General features: G+C 47.6%; 1 protein-coding gene and 1 long non-coding RNA gene across 10 annotated transcripts; one reads left to right on the top strand and one right to left on the bottom strand.

Annotated features, from left to right (window-relative positions):
* Window positions 1–254: 254 nt before the first annotated feature.
* Window positions 255–2671, bottom strand: LOC125166199 (uncharacterized). Its single transcript, XR_007152395.1, has 3 exons — window positions 2591–2671; window positions 927–1071; window positions 255–340 (listed from the first exon to the last, which is right to left on the bottom strand). It is a non-coding gene; the product is annotated as an uncharacterized LOC125166199 (long non-coding RNA).
* TCF21 (transcription factor 21) lies at window positions 2566–11560 on the top strand. 9 transcript variants are annotated; one of them, XR_007152391.1, is made up of 6 exons: window positions 2566–3296; window positions 5068–5165; window positions 5877–6039; window positions 7389–7539; window positions 8716–8855; window positions 9009–11560. XR_007152391.1 is itself a non-coding variant. In XM_047860001.1 (4 exons), the coding sequence occupies exons 2-4, from the start codon at window positions 5136–5138 to the stop codon at window positions 9889–9891; spliced, it is 768 nt and encodes a 255-aa protein (XP_047715957.1). In that variant the 5' UTR covers window positions 3304–4493; window positions 5068–5135; the 3' UTR covers window positions 9892–11560. The 9 variants fall into 9 exon arrangements, 4 of the variants coding, with proteins under 4 accessions (XP_047715959.1, XP_047715960.1, XP_047715958.1 ...); XR_007152390.1 differs by lacking the exons at window positions 2566–3296; window positions 5877–6039; window positions 7389–7539; window positions 8716–8855 and adding an exon at window positions 3304–4493 and having other exon boundaries at window positions 9009–9494; window positions 9640–10133; window positions 10797–11560; XR_007152392.1 differs by lacking the exons at window positions 7389–7539; window positions 8716–8855.
* The last annotated feature ends 4413 nt before the right edge of the window (window positions 11561–15973 follow it).

A 15973-nucleotide genomic window follows, 5' to 3' on the forward strand; every position in this document is an offset into this window, starting at 1 on the left:
TTTGGGGAGAATTTGGCACAGCTTAAGTTACAGCCTAACTGATTTTCTTAGTAGAATCCAGCAATAAGGAATTTCTCCCACCCATTTTTCCCTAAGTGTTTATGAGCAGGGATAGGCACAAAATGTCAAGAGAAAAGATGCAGTATTCATATTAATCTACTTTCTTCAAGACGTCACATCAGGACGCCTAAATAATGGCCTTTTCCACATCTTCACATCCCAAACTGGTAACCATCCCTTGGCGAGTTTTCGCAAACACCCCGAAGTTCATTATCAACCCACGAGCCCTTCTCAGCCTAACTGTATCACCGTAGGGTAAGTGGACTTAATTCTTGCTTATCTAAAAAAAAAAAAAAAGGTAATAATAATAACTGCTAGGCACATAAATCAATGTGTAGCATGAAGCTAGTCTCGCTCTCTTCCAGAAATTTCTATTTCCAAGTTTCAGACCTTGAAAACATAGACAGCAGAAATCTGGTACTTATTTCTAGGATGGTTGCTATCCCCCAAATAGCCTGAGCAGCCTAACAACTGAGATGTGGCAGAAAACCAGACCCTTCCCCCTCCCCTCAAACATGAGTGCTCCAGGAACCAAAAGCTTTATAGCTTAATAGCTTGGCATGTGGTAAGGCCATAGTTCTGATTCTTAATTTTTATCCCACTCCAGAGTCCCAGTGAATAAATAAATAAATAAATAAATTGTGGTTATTTTGCAGATACCTCAGTAGCTACAAAAATACAGAACACGTTGCACAAAGTGCTGGCCAAAGCCCACTTTCATGACTCTCACGCCTTACTAAGACCAAGAAATGGGAGGGAAAACCCGAGAATCAGCTGGGGAAATGTTTTGCGGGCCTGCGGGGTGTTCTCTTAACGCTGTCGTAGATCTCGGATTAAATTATTATACTTCTTCTGTGTTGTAGTACCGGGTCAGTTGTGCAGGAGGACAAAGGCAACTTCAACTTGATATTTCTGTCATCCCTGCTGTGGGAAGAGTCCTGTTCCTGGTTTATAACATCAATCACTCTCACAATAAATCTTGGTGGTGGATATGGTCATTTAAAGCTCCACCTGCACAAACAACAGAAAATAAGAGAGCTCATAAATCTCTACGCTGGTGATTAACAAATTTTGGACCCTGGGCAAAGATATTATGGGGAGGGGTTCTCACTAATTCATTAATAAAGACTGATTTGCTGACAATCTGTTTAGTTTACAGCATGGGGGAAAGCAAACAAGACCCTGCTAACAAAACAAAACGTTAGAGGTTAGTGAATTCCCAGCTGAGCCCCGGATTAGAGATATGATATCTTAATGTAGGAGAGGGGTGCAGACTCCCAGCCAAAACCTCAGAAGCTGCTCTTACACTCTGCTCCAGCCTCTGTCTTCGCTGCCTAACTGCAAGGAAAAAGAAAACCTGCAGAAGAGTCAGTAAGAGAGATCCGTGCACTCCATCTCTCCAATTTTGTGGATTGTATTCAACCTCTTGGCTTTCCGGTTCCCTTTGCTTTTTTCTACTTACTCTCCAGATTTTCTTATTCTCCAGGAAAGATGATCCATGCTGGGGTTAGAGATAGGAAAACAAACAAACAAACAAACAAACAAACAAACAAAAAAACACCTTTCCCGAAGGGATAATACTGCTTAGTGTTTTGCCATATCAGCTTCATATGGGGAACCCCGATAGCAAAGAAGACAGAGGTAAGGAAGACGCAAAGGCAGCAGGATTGGGAGGGCGAGGGCAAGTCCCAGGCCAGGTAATATCTGAGAGCAGCTGAGAGAGTCTTAAGACATTATTAAATGTATCTCTAGAAAGAAATGTAGGGGACAGTTTTAATTCCGTCAAGAAAAGATGATCAATTAGCAAAATACTTTCCACACACTCATATTACTCTATCTCATGCCCACGAAGCTGAGTGTGTTGCACATGGGCGTGCGATGGTCTAGTATGTTTGGGTACACACAGGCAGCTCCTTGATCTCTTTAAAGCGGCCGGGTGCGGACGGATGCTTTGGTGCTTTCTCTGCACCATCCTAAAGATTCTGTGAAGCACTTGTTTCCTTCATTTACCCCGGTGAAGGTGGGACGATAGCTCGGTAAAGCCACAAGGGCATTCTGGGGTGCTGGCGGGAGGGAGTCGACCCCTGCCTGGATTTTAATTGGTGTTTTAATTGGGGGAGGGAAGGGGGGACGACAGGGGGATGCTTGTGAGATTTGCGGTCGGTCGGAAGGCCTAGAAAGGGCAAAAGGAGATGATCATTTCCCCCGAAGTCCTGGGTAACAACCGGCTAGGACCTCTGAAGAGGGAAAACAGGCCGGAGGAGACGGCCCAGGAGAGGGGCTGTGGGTGGGGCACGCTCCTCCTCGGCTCTAGCGGAAGAAGGTGACCCGCATTCGCGTGTGGCCCTTGAGTCGATCCACACTGCGAGTTGGAAACGGGGATCCGCGCGCAGGAGTTTCCCTCCGGTGGTGAAAGGGGTCGAAGAGTCCGCCGGGGCCTAGCAGGCCCCTCCCCTGGGCTACAAGGACCCGCCTCTCTATTCCCCAGATAAATTCCTAGTGTCCACCAAATTCCTCAGCGCTCTCTCACACTCCTCTGCGGCCAGGACTCCGGGGGTGGGGACACAGAGCTGGGTTCCTCCCCGCAGAAGTCCTCTCGGTTCCTTCTCACAGCTCTGCGAAGGGGAAAAGGAGTGTAAGACTCAACCAGCCCCCGGACTCCCGCTCCCAGCACGAGGTGGCCGCTCCGCCCTCCACCCCCGGGGGCCCACTGGTTTGGGGCTCGCGCTCGCTCGCTCTCTGTCCCTCTCTCTCTCTCTCTCTCTCTCTGATCCTCTCCCCCAAACATGTCCACCGGCTCCCTCAGCGATGTGGAGGACCTCCAAGAGGTGGAGATGCTGGACTGCGACGGGCTGAAAATGGACTCGGGCAAGGAGTTTGTGACTTCCAACGAGAGCACCGAGGAGAGCTCCAACTGCGAGGCGGGGTCGCCCCAGAAGGGCCGCGGAGGCCTGGGCAAGAGGAGGAAGGCGCCCACCAAGAAGAGCCCCTTGGGCGGCGTCAGCCAGGAGGGGAAGCAGGTCCAGCGCAACGCGGCCAACGCGCGCGAGAGGGCCCGGATGCGGGTGCTGAGCAAGGCCTTCTCCAGGCTCAAGACCACCTTGCCCTGGGTGCCCCCGGACACCAAGCTCTCCAAGCTGGACACGCTCAGGCTGGCGTCCAGCTACATCGCGCACTTGAGGCAGATCCTGGCGAACGACAAGTACGAGAACGGTTACATTCACCCGGTCAACCTGGTAAGTCGGCGGGGGCCCGCGAGGCGGGCCGGGCGTCCCCGCCCAGCGCGCCCGCGGCGCGGTGAGCGCGCGCGCGCCCCGGCCACCACCAGCCCCGCGCGCCTCTGGGGACCTTTGCGGGCGATCCGCGCTGAGAGCCGCTGGAGCGGGGATGATTTATGCAAGTGCTTAACGTGGCAGCCCAATTAAGATTTTTGCAAGTGTCCTGAGCTGGCAGCGAGGAGGGATCCCCCCGCGCCCGCGCCATCAGGGCTGATGTGGGACAGGGAACCCCGACGAGATGCTGCGCGCCCACAAAGGCATTTTATTCATCTCTTTCTTCTTCTTTTAGCCGACGAGACCTTGATTTTCCCCTCTAATTTTTGTACATAAAAACACCCAGCTCCGCTTCCCTCCCAAGTATATTTAGGACCATTAGATAGTATAGACAAACTCGTGCCCCCATAATTGTCATCTAAGCCCCCAACTGCTTAAATATTCTGCATTTCTCTTATAAGCACGTTAACATTTTTAAATCCCAGGAATTCTAGTAAACATCAGCATAATCCGCAGATTCTCACAAATATCAGTGTCATAAATAATATTCGAATAGGTCACTCTTGCCCAAGATTTAAAAACGTGTTACATTTTATCTTAAAAAGTAATGACCTTTCAGTCTGTCTTAAAAAAAAAAAAAAAAGGAATGCTCATTGAGGCTAAATTTTTCTCAAATGCATGTTGCCATGCAAGAAGCATGGTTTAACTCCTTTTTGATTTGACTTCGTTTTAAAACTTGCAGGCTCTAAAGAAAAACAACCACAACTTACTAGCACCTTTGTTTATATATGATAAGAAGGAGAGGTTTTCCTCTTGAAAGTCGCCTTATCGGCCAGCACTAGCGGGAGAGGTTTGAAGCTTTGAATCCTCTTCTCACTGAATTGGTTTCAGGAATTGGGGGGAGGGGATGCGGAAGCACACTTTACCCTGGTAAATATTTTCCCCCTCTGATCACAGTTTTATTTTATTTTTTTCGAATAAGGTGAGTAGATAGATTTCTTAAAATCTGGAACCAAAATGAAAGTACTTACCTCATTTACAGTTGCTGCTGCGTTCATCTCTGAACAGGAAACTTGAGTGAGCTGTGTTATAGAACGCCTGGGAGAAGAGAAAAGGCAGTGCTCGCTCAGCCCAGTAGGAAGATGATGTTAAATAAAATAGGCGCGTATATTCTTTTATTAGCATTATTTTTGTTCCCTTAAGAACCAGTGGTTCGTTTAGAAACTGTGGTCAAAGCCCGCGTGTGTGAGGGAGGAAATGAAAGTTGGCAGGAGAAAAATAGATGGGGGAGAAAGCCAGAGGGCCAGGAAACCTGACCGCGGCCTCGGAAGAGGCCTCCGAAAGCCGCTTCGCCTCGAACCCCCGTATCCACTTGCCACGAGGTCCTACTTGGCTGCCCAGCTCAGGCTGACCGTGGCCTCGGCCTCCGGGCTGGGCCACGGCCCCAGCCACTTTGGGCTTTCCAAGGGCCCCCTCTTTTGGGGTTCCCTTACAACCTAGGATGAACCTCTTTGCTCCAACACCCGGAGCAGCGACTTGGCGCCAACACTGATTTTTCTTTATCCAGCCACCGGGCGCACTAGAACCCCGAGTAAATTGCAGAGATAACGGGTTTTTACAACTCACCGCCTGCCCCCATCTCGCCCTCTCCTCTCTGGTCGCAGGCTCTGAGCCCACCCCATCCCCCCGCCCCCTCCGTTGCCACTTACCTCCAACGCCCTCTTTTTTCCTGCAGACGTGGCCCTTTATGGTGGCCGGGAAACCCGAGAGTGACCTGAAAGAAGTGGTGACCGCGAGCCGCTTATGTGGAACCACAGCATCCTGACCTTGGAGGTGCGAGTCTGGGAAAGGCGCGCTCCCGGGGGGAGCGGGCCCGAGTCTGGGAAAGGCGCGCTCCCGGGGGGAGCGGGCCCCGGGAAGGCGACCCCTGCCCTCCCTGCTCTCTGTCTCTGCTTCCCCCTCGCGACGCTCCTCTCCCTGCCCCCCCCCCCCCCGCCCCACCTCGAGAACACTTTACAGCGACGAGGAGATTCGTTTCCAAACCAGAGGAGATCAATTGTACTTACAAAGATTCCCATCTATTTAACTTTATTAACTTCTACCGTGAATGACTCTGCGAGCCTTGCTGGTCCAAGTGCCATACGTAATTATAAATATATAAATAGATAATAAGAGCATATCGACGTGTATCTTTTGTACAATATGTTGTAAATTGTAGACCATAGAATAGCTGACTTTGACAGTCACATTTATAAAGTAATTCACGTAAAGATATATATTTTTTTTCAAACAGGTTTTGCTACTTTCAAAAATAAATCTTTCTTTATATTGCTAAAAAGCCCTGACATTAGTGTGATTTCTTTGGAAAAAAAAAAAAACATTATTTGTAACAGAAGAGCTGGGGACTATGGGGAAGCTTGTCAATAAAGGCGGTTCTTTTGAACCTCAAGCCAAAGTTCTAGAGAGGGGAAAAGATTCAGTTTCCACTGTCAAGGTGCAGATCTCATTTTGCACTGAAACGTCCAAAAGAAACTCTGGTCTCAGGTTTGCAGGTTGCTTTGAAGACAATTATAAATAATGTAGTCGTGAACCCAAACGGGCAGTGTTGAAGTTACCAACAGTGACACGATTCGAGGGAAAAGCACACCAGAAAAGGAAAATCCGCTTTTCGTGTCTTCGCAGTGTAATTCATGACACGGGCACTCAGGTAAATTTCACGTTTTTCCACTGTGTAGCCGCAGACAGGAGCCCGAACAACCCACAGCGCCAGAATGGGAGGAAGTAATGCGAGTCACGAGAAGTGTAAATTCCGTAACCTTGAGGATGTGTGTTAACATCTAGAGAGTGCTGCAACATACATTATCGATTTCTTCTTAGTAATTAATGAGTTACTTCCAACACCAATCGTGCCTGCCTCTCGGTTACTGTTACGGGTAGTCCGCGCCTTCAGCTCCCCGCCACGACTTCCGGAAGACTGGGTTTTAATTTAAACATCGTCCAGGCTACGGAACAGCTCGTCGGGGAAGATTAAGTACAGATAAACAGAGAGGCGAGGCCGAGGAGCCTGGAACCGGGTTCACTCGCTGCCCCAGCGCAGCCCGCAGCGGCCGATGAGCCAGATGCCCCCAGGCTGTTTAATGTTCGGGGTTATGACCGCAGTGTTTACAAGACGTCTTCGGTTATTTATACTGTTATTCCTCGCAGAGGGCCTTGAAACTTCCGCTTCATTTGCTCTTTCTTTTCGATTTCTTTCCCCTCTTTTTCTCGGCTCTGTTTGGTACCTGGAGTAAGAGCTCCCTTTCCACCTCCTGCACCTCCGACCAACCTCAAGGCTGCTTGGTGGGTGGCACCCTCGGCCTGGCCTTTTGGGAAGAAGCCGGCGAAGCTCGCCCGACAGGTGAACCGCTGTGCCTGGTGGTTCTGGGCCGGTGATGGCATTACCAAGCACAATTCTCCATTCTCCAAGGGCCGGGAACTTCGCTGACTTCTAATCTGCGTTCCTGTCCCTGTCATTTGCACGTCGGAGGACGTCTCTGGACGTCTGGCTTTTCTACCACTCCCCCAGCCCCCACTTGACCTTTAGGAGCGCATTTCAAGCTCTGGCCACCTCCACCTTCCCCAAACTCCCGCCTTCTGTTCCGTCAGGTCACTTCTACTAGAGGGCCAGTGCCCTCCCCTCCATGATTCTGAATCCAAGTCAGAGATGATGAGTCCCAACTGTTTGCATTTCACGTTCAGCAAAATTTCCAAACTTGCTCACAGTTCTGAGCACTTGAGTCAGGTGGTCCATAGAGAAGAAATTTCTGCTTGCTCATTCTGTGGACCCCAAACTGCAAGAGGATTTTTTTTTTAAGTCCGATGCCTCCTTCCTATGATTTGAAGCCTTTGCTTTCAGCTTGAGGATGAGGCTATGAATAGGGAACATATGAGTTAAGCCCTAGTTCTGCCTCTGGCTTTTCACTGAAAGCACTCGGATCCTCAGTTTTCTCATCTCTGAAAATGGGGATAAATGTTAACATAATCATACTCATACTTTTCCTCTTTTGCCTTGCACAGCCTTAATAAGACCCAGAGGAGATTATATTTGTGTAATTGCTTTATAAAGGAAAAGATCTGTGCAAATATCAGTGATTTTCACTAAGTGGCCAGAAATGAGCTGTCCATGCCTGACCCGACCTGAAAGTGTCTCAGCCAGGAAGCCCGAAGGGTATGTGTTTATAACACATAGGTGATGCTCTTTTTATTGCTGGAACAAAACGCCTTCCTCCTTTGATGCAACGCTGAAGGTTACAATTTTTCTTTCTGCCCCCCATGTACCTTTACCCTTCCCCAATGTTCTCCAGATTTGTCGACAGCTTTCTACCGATGTGACTATTTCCTAAAATTCTAGAACCCAGATTTCAAAGATCAAAGACAGGGCTGAGATCAGCAAATAGGAAGGCTACAGGAAGATCTGCCCACAAGGGCCTCAGCCAGGAGGCAGGGTTGTACTTGGGGTCCCACGGTTGTGCACCGAAGGGAGCAGGCAACACTGTGGGGATGACTGGGTTATGGCTCCCGCTTGCCCCAGGAACATGGCAATGTGACCGCCCCAAACATCTTCATATACACATCCACAGTCTAAATGATTCCTCCCCATTGGCCCTTCTCTTCGGCCAGCCAGTCAGACCCCCGCACTCTCACACCCACCACGCCCAACTTTCCAGCATCTGCTGTCCTCCTGGTAACAGTCAGCCTACCTGTGTCCAGTCTAGGTACCTGGTGTGCCTTGATTTGAAACGGAGGCAAGTGGCACCTGGAGAAGGAATGGGGGACCTCCTTTGCTGCTTGCCAGAGGGGCATGAGGGGTGGAGAGTGTCCTGTCTGTGACCTCTTAGTTATGAAAACTATCTTAGAAGGTGTTTTCATAAGAAGGTGTTTCAGAAGAACAACCCAAACAGGTTGTAGAAACCTGGAAGATAAACGTGTCTTCGAGTGCTCAGGAGGAGACAGATATTAACACTGGACTGTAGCTGGGGAAGTCCCCCTTTCTCTCTCTCTCTCTCTCTCTCTCTCTCTCTCTCCCTCATTCTGATTGCTTTATGACTTTTTACGAGCAACTCACTGCGCTTCTATCAGGTGTTTCTCTACTGTGAAATCAGAGACTTCTTTCTAAAAAGAGAAGTGCTAAACAAGACCTGGGAACGCTGGTTATACTGCTGGTTAGTGGGAAATACTGCCCAAGGAGACTTCTAAGCCGGTGGTTGTTTCAGGGTGTGCCATCCAGAATTACCTGGATGGCTGGCGGAAGTAGATTGTCGGGTTACAACACACACACCCCAGTTCTGGATTCCAAAAAGCCTGGGATGGGGCCCCAGCGTTTCTATGTCTCACAATTTCCCAGGGGACGTTGATGCTGCTGGCCCAGGAACCGCACGTTGAGAATCACTGTTTGGGGATCTGTCGCAAGGAAACCAAAGAAGCGAATGCAGAGACAAAGAAAATATTTGGGAAATTTTTTCTCAAGGGGTTGCACGTTCTGAGGTCCGTCTTCGTGTCCTTTTCTACTCCCTCCACGGGGCATGCAGTGTCTGCCTAACGCTTAAATGCCAGCGGGGAAATCAACCCACTCGTCCCAAGGGATGTGTGGCTGGCCCCCCTGTATCGACGTTTGTGCGCGCATCTTGTGCTCTCCAGACAGATTTCGGTCCTCAGTCTACGAGTTACAGACCTGGATGGATTAAGGTCCTGCTGCTGTTGGCTCCTTTGCGACCCCTAAGGGGGAGAGAAATATGGGCACCCGGCATCCACGCCCCCTGCGACTCCCTGGTTGCGCAGAAGGTCCAGCGAAGATTTCCCTTTCATTCCAGTGGTAGGAGGAGGATTGGCTCCGGGATGGGGCCCTGGGCGTCGGGCGGGCTCGTGGGAAGTCCGCCCGAGTTGGGACGCAGGGGCGCCGGAGGGGTGGTGAGCGCCGGGTGTGGCTCGCAGGCTGGGCGGGGCCCCGAGCCCAGAGGACGCGTGGGGAAAGGCGGGTTTTCCTCCGCGGCTTTTCCACGCCCCCCCCCCCCCCCCCCCCCCCGCCGAGCTGATGGAAGAAGGCAGGAGGAGAAGGAAGGGCGCTCCGAGCTCCGAGCTGCAGCCTACACGGCCTTTTCCGGGAGCCGCCTCCGCAACAGCGGGGTACGTGTTCGGACCGCCCCGCGCGGAGGCGCCACCCGGGGAGGATTCTCGGGTTAGGACCCGGCACAGCCACCGAGGGGAGGCGCCCGCCCCACGCCGTTGGCGAGCGGAGCTTCCTTTCCTGGCTCTGCATCCTTCCCTCCAGATGCTGGCTGTGCCCCTGCAAGCTCGCGAGCTGCGAGCTGCCGGCTGCATCGAGAGCTCCTCTGGTCCCGCTGGGCTGCACGCGCCTTTGATCTTCAGATCCGGGCGGGCTCCGCGGGGGCCCCCCTTCTCCCCGGTCATGGTCACGGAAGGATTACCCACCCCCCGGACAGGGCTTAAAATCCCCTCCCCAGGGCAGAGGGAGGAGAAAGGAGTGAAAAGGTGGAGAGAACTGCCGTTTAGAACACAGTAGAGAGCCGACTTCTCCGAGGAACAACTTCATCCTTGTCCCCCAGCACCCAGCGTGGCGGTGCCCGACTCCTCCAGAAATGTGGAATCAAGATGGAATCATTGACTGTCCGAGGCTATGGTGAAGGAAGCTGGGGCAGAGAAACTGACAGCAGGGCTGTTGCTGTGCTCGAATTGAAACTGAACTCTTACCATGAAGTCTCCGTACATATTTGATAGAAGCATAGACAAGCAGACATGATGGGAGTAGGTGGCGCCCCCCCCCCCCCCGCCCCCGACGCTCAGATGAAATCTGTTCTTTTTTTCCCTTCCAGTAGAAGATGACATTATTGGTTGTGAATTTATATGGCCCTTGGGTCAGAATCATTAGCTTAAAAGGAGCTTTGAGTAGCAAAATAATATGAGACACCTTATAAAAATAAAATGATCCCAGGACCTTATTTTAAAATTAATCCAGTTGGTGATATTAATCCAGTTGAATTAATCCAGTTGAATTAATCCAGTTATCCAGTTGGTGATAAGGAAGTAGTTGGTTGCCTTTTAAGGATGCAGTTAGATCTTCATCTAGTGAATGGTATAGTGGAAAGAGCTTTTGATTAAGTCCTTGAACTGGAGACTTGACCATTTAGACCTTGGTTCTTCCATCTATAAAATGAGTATAATAATGACTCCTTTGATAACATAATGTCTAGTGCATGTTAGACACTAATTAATATTTATTGTTCTCCTCTCTTCTCCCCTTCTTCTGGACCTTAAGTTATAAAAGTGCCTCAACGAATGATACGCATTTACCCTAAACGGTTATCTAGCCAGTGGTAAACAATATTAAATTCTTGTGATGATCTAATCACCTCGGGTTATCTTGAATGTGATTAAGACAGGTTACATTCAAGTGTTGTCTTTTTTCAGTGAGACTTCACCACCTTAGGTGCAGTGGAAGCTACTCGAAATTCTGTATTTTTCAGCCTTTATCACTTTATCAATAGCAGGTAATTCTTATTTTGTTTCATTTCTCTGTTTATGTATCAAGTTGTGTGTATCTTCTCTAGCTCTATGAGAACAAGGGCGATCTGAGGCTCGTTCGCCTTGGTTTTCCCAGTACCTAGCACAGGGACAGGCACATGGCAAGTGCTTGAAGAAGAATGAATGCAAAAAGCTTAATAAGTTTCTTAGAGATGTCTCTGTGTGGTAAGTTCATGTTGCATTGCTGTAACCACAGGCTGGTTGACATATATTGTCTAATCTTAATTTTAGAATCTGGTGATGAACACTTACTCTGTAATAATTTAAAAAGTCACCACCAATTCCATCAAAAGGGAATTACCTTGACACATTGGTCCTCATCATATTAGGATTTTTTTTTTTTTTTGCACTGAAACCCAGGAAAGGTCTATATTAAGTATTGTGTCTTTCAGAACATTGTGGGTCTCCCTTCAACATCCTTACCATCACTGGGGAGTGGTCACCTCTACATTGTTCTGCTTGGTTCCTGGGGTCTTTGACTAGTCAATTTCATTAGAATTCCTTTTTCTTCTGCATTTTATGTGAATACCACCACCTTCTGCTGCCCCCTAATCTCTTTCTTTCAGGCATCTGTCACCCACTCAATAGCTCCTTCCTCCACCATTTTTTTTTTTTTTTCTTAACAAGCTTTCTTTTTCTCCCCACCAAGGACTAAAAAGAAACCCAAGACATCTCTAAACCCAGGGAAATTTTTCAAACCAGCAGGGGTCATTTGGTTACAAGGAATAAAAATCCCTTCAAACTCGCTCAAATAAAAAGGGGAATGAGGCATTGTAAAGATAGTCCGAGGAATTTGGCTGACATCTCCAGGCAGAGAATAAACAGTAGGGAAAATCTACTGGGAAACTGAAAGTTTGGAGCAAAACACCCTCTCTCTCTCTCTGAGACCTGAACTCTGCTTTTTCCACCAGTCCTCTGCATTTTCTCCTCTGATTTTTTGTGATGAGTCACTTCCTACTCCTCCTGAACTTTTTTTTTCTTTTTTACATTGTAGAGAGAGAGAGAGAACAGACAAGCAGGGGAGAGGGGCAGAGGGGCAGAGAGAGAGAGAATCTAAAGCAGCCTCCATGCTCGGTCCGATACGGGGTTCAGTCCCATAACCCTGGGATCGTGACCTGAGCCAAAATCAAGAGTTGGAGGCTCAACTGACTGAGCCACCCAGGCGCCTCTCCTGAACTTGGTATTTGATATGCGGTTGGTGGGTTAGGTTGCTGACCATGGCCCCAGTTCCACATACAGTTACAGCTCCACTTTCCAAAATTTCAACCTCCGCATGTCTTAATTTGAATTCTCAAGATAGGGACTTGTTCTAAGAAGCTCTGAATAAACTCTCCAAATCAGTTGTATGCCTCTTGCCCTGTCAACTTTGGTTGGCTGGAGATGGATGGACAGGTTGGTTACTGACCAAGGCAGATTTTATGAAATGGAGGCTTTAGGTGAGACAAGAATCCCAAATCTGCCTGCTGTAAATGTAACCTAAGGCAATTAGGGCTGGGGTGTCTGCATATGGGCCACCTGGTTTTATTCTGCTATACCAACGGTGAGCAGCATGTGATGGGGAAAAGGTCAGGTTCGCAGGTCTTATTGTGTCTACGTTGTGGGAATGAGCAATAAAACATATATTCATAGAACCCACATGATCTGCTTCATGGAATAGAAAAATCTTATTGAAAAAATCAACACCACTCTTGAGCCAATAAAATGCTATTATTGAGCGTATTTAGAAATATGCTATTCGGAATAGATTCAGCCTTCTTAATATTTTTCATCCATTTGCATTACACAGAGCACATTCATATGCACTATCGTATTTTATCTTCAAAACAACCCTAACCAGGAGGTATTATTCTCCCTTTTCATGTAGGACACCTGAAACTCAGAGAAGGGCGGTAAATCACCAGAAGTTACATCGTGGATAAGCAGCAGAAAGGTTAGCATAGAATTATTGTATTTAAACTGAAATGTGCTTCTGCCTTGAGCATAGGAGAAGCTCCAAAAGAAATTAAGGATGGCTGGCTGTAGCCCCGAAAAAGAAGTACCTCCAATGAAATCATTACACGATGCTTTTGTTTTCAATTCAAACTTTTGTCTCACACTTATTTAAAGATCTGTTTTAGACTTCTTAGTAAGTATATTTCTATCCTATGTCACTACTACAAAAAAGGGAATTATAAGCAAAATAAGTTCATTAAAATACTCCAAAAGCTATGTTTTGCATTCGAAGTCTGATTTGTTCTAAAATATTTATTCACGCTGCCATTAAAATCTGATGACTTTCTACCATTATGTATTATTTAGTCTTTGTCATATAATAAACCATGCCATTACATGATGTATTATGTCATATAATAAACCATGCCAGATCCTAATGGCTTAACACAGTAAGCATTTATTATCACTCAGAATCTGCAGGTCACTTGGGCAGTTCTGCTGGTCTGAGCAGGGCCCCGCTGTTCTCAACTGGCTCATTTATCTGTGGTTGGATAGCAGTTTGTCTGAGAGCTAGCTGGTCCAGGATGGCCTCACTCACATGTCTGGTAGCTGGCTGGCTATTTCATTGGCCGGAGTGATAAGAGCGACTGAGTCACATGTTTCTCATCACCCAGTAGGCCAGTCTGTACTTGCTCTCATGGTGACTTGGGAAGGAACAGAAGCAATGCCTCTTGGACCTAGATAGCATCACTTCAGCTGTGTTATTGGCAAATGCCAGTCACAGGGCATCTTGGATTCACAGGATGGGGAAATAGATTCTATCTCTTGATAGAATTACCATCTCTCGATGGGAGAAGCTGCAAAGTCACATTGCCTAGAGCATGGGTCAGCAAAGGGTGGAGATTTGGAACCATTTTTATAATCAATCTGTCATATTGAAGTTTTCCTAAAACGTCTTCATTTTCACAGTCTAGTCCTTCTGAATCACTTCGCACTTTGAATTGCCAATATCTAGGGGCACCTAGGTGGCTCAGTCAGTTGAGCGTCCGACTTCGGCTCAGGTCATGATCTCGCAGTTCGTGAGTTCAAGCCCCGCGTCGGGCTCTGGGCTGATGGCTCAGAGCCTGGAGCCTGCTTCGGATTCTGAGTCTCCCTCTCTCTCTGCCCCTTCCCGCTCATGCTCTGTCTCTCTCTGTCTCTCAAAAATGAATAAACATTAACTTTTTTTTTGAATTGCCAATATCTAGTGATTTACCACCCAGTTTTGTTCTCTGAGCTATTAAGAACATTTCTTAGAAGAATTCTCTGTTGTCACTGAGATTCTCTTCCCAGCCACTGATACACCAGTTTTGCAAGTTTCAATGCTCACTCTTTTCTGATTTTGTCAGAAGAAAACATAAAGAAAATGTCATCATAAATGAGTCATGTCAACCTTTCTTTCACTTATTCTTAGAAATTTGGGGGTTCTTCTGACTCTAGTTACATTCTTTGGTATGCGTAGTGGGCTGAATGGTGGTCCCAAAGATCTCAGATCCTAATCCTTGAAAACTGTAAATGTTACCTTATTTGGAAAAGGGGTTTTTGCAGATGTATTAAGAATGTTGAGATTGAGGGGCGCCTGGGTGGCTCAGTCGGTTAAGCGTCCGACTTCAGCTCAGGTCACGATCTCGAGATCTGTGAGTTCGAGCCCCGCGTTGGGCTCTGGGCTGATGGCTCAGAGCCTGGAGCCTGCTTTGGATTCTGTGTCTCCCTCTCTCTCTGCCCCTCCCCCGTTCATGCTCTGTCTCTCTCTGTCTCAAAAATAAATAAACGTTAAAAAAAAATTAAAAAAAAGAATGTTGAGATTGAGAGATTATCCTTGATTATTTATGTGGGCCCTAAATGCCATTATTAGTGTCCTTTTAAGAGAATTGGAGGGAGAGATTTGATACACAGAAGAAGAAAAGGTGATGTGAAGACAGAGGTAGAGATTAGAGTGATGTAGCCACCAGAGGCTGGAAGAAGCAAGGAGTAGATTCTCTCCCACAGCCTCCAGAGGGAGCAGGGCCATACCCACACCTTGATTTTGACCCAGTGAAACTCATGTTGAGCTTCTGACCACCAACTAAGAAGGAGTAAGTTTCTGTTGTGCTAAGGCACTAAGTTTGTGGTCATTGTTACAGCAGTCACAACAAATGAATACAGGATGTGATAGGCAATCCCTTGCACATATCTTAGTAACAAAATGTAACAGGGTCATCTGCTTATGGTTTGCTTCCTTCCGTAAGTTCTGTAAGTCACTTGGATGTTGCTTTGTAGAAAATACAGAATGTGGGCATTTCTCCAATGACAAATGCCTTTGTTCTTACCTGTTACTTTTCTATTTTCATGCTTTCCAGTGTGTAACAAAATAATATTTATTATTTCTTATTTATATAACAAAACAACATTTTTTTTTCTGATGCTGAACCAGACTTTAATCTTTTTAAGGCATTTTAAATGGTAATTAAACTCAGCAGGGATGATACCAACGATATAGAAAATTAAAACAAAGAAACAAATGTTTTTAATTTTTTTAATGGTTTTTTTTTGGGGGGGGGAGGGGCAGAGAGCAACGGAGACACAGAATCCAAAGCAGGCTCCCGGCTCTGAGCTGTCAGCACAGAGCCTGACGCGGGACTTGAACCATGAACTGTGAGATCATGACCTGAGCCCAAGTCAGATGCTTAACCGACTGAGCCACCCAGGCGCCCCGAAGAGACAAATGTTAAGATGCATCCCCGTTTTAGAAATGTAAAACTGTGAAAAATAACGTATTTTAGAACGATGGTGCACAGTAGCTCATTGCATTCCATGCACCATCACTAAGTGTCAAGGATCTTGTGTTACACACTGGAAACAGATGTCCCCTTCCTGATCTCCAGCCTGGGTCTTCTCTTCAGTAGTTGCACAATCTCCTCTCCTCGAGGACCTGGAAGAGCAAAGAAGTCTCGTACTCGAAAGAGCCAACTGTGCCAGTTTCCGGAAGGGTCTCCTACAGGGCCTCCCCTGACCCACTGGAACCACGAGGCTCCAGGCGGCTCAGCCTATCATTCATGAAGCCAGCTCAACGTGGACTGCTTCTAGCTGCTGCCACTCTGGACTAACATCAT

This window comes from Prionailurus viverrinus, chromosome B2 (assembly GCF_022837055.1).
Source record: "Prionailurus viverrinus isolate Anna chromosome B2, UM_Priviv_1.0, whole genome shotgun sequence".
Classification (NCBI taxonomy): domain Eukaryota; kingdom Metazoa; phylum Chordata; class Mammalia; order Carnivora; family Felidae; genus Prionailurus; species Prionailurus viverrinus.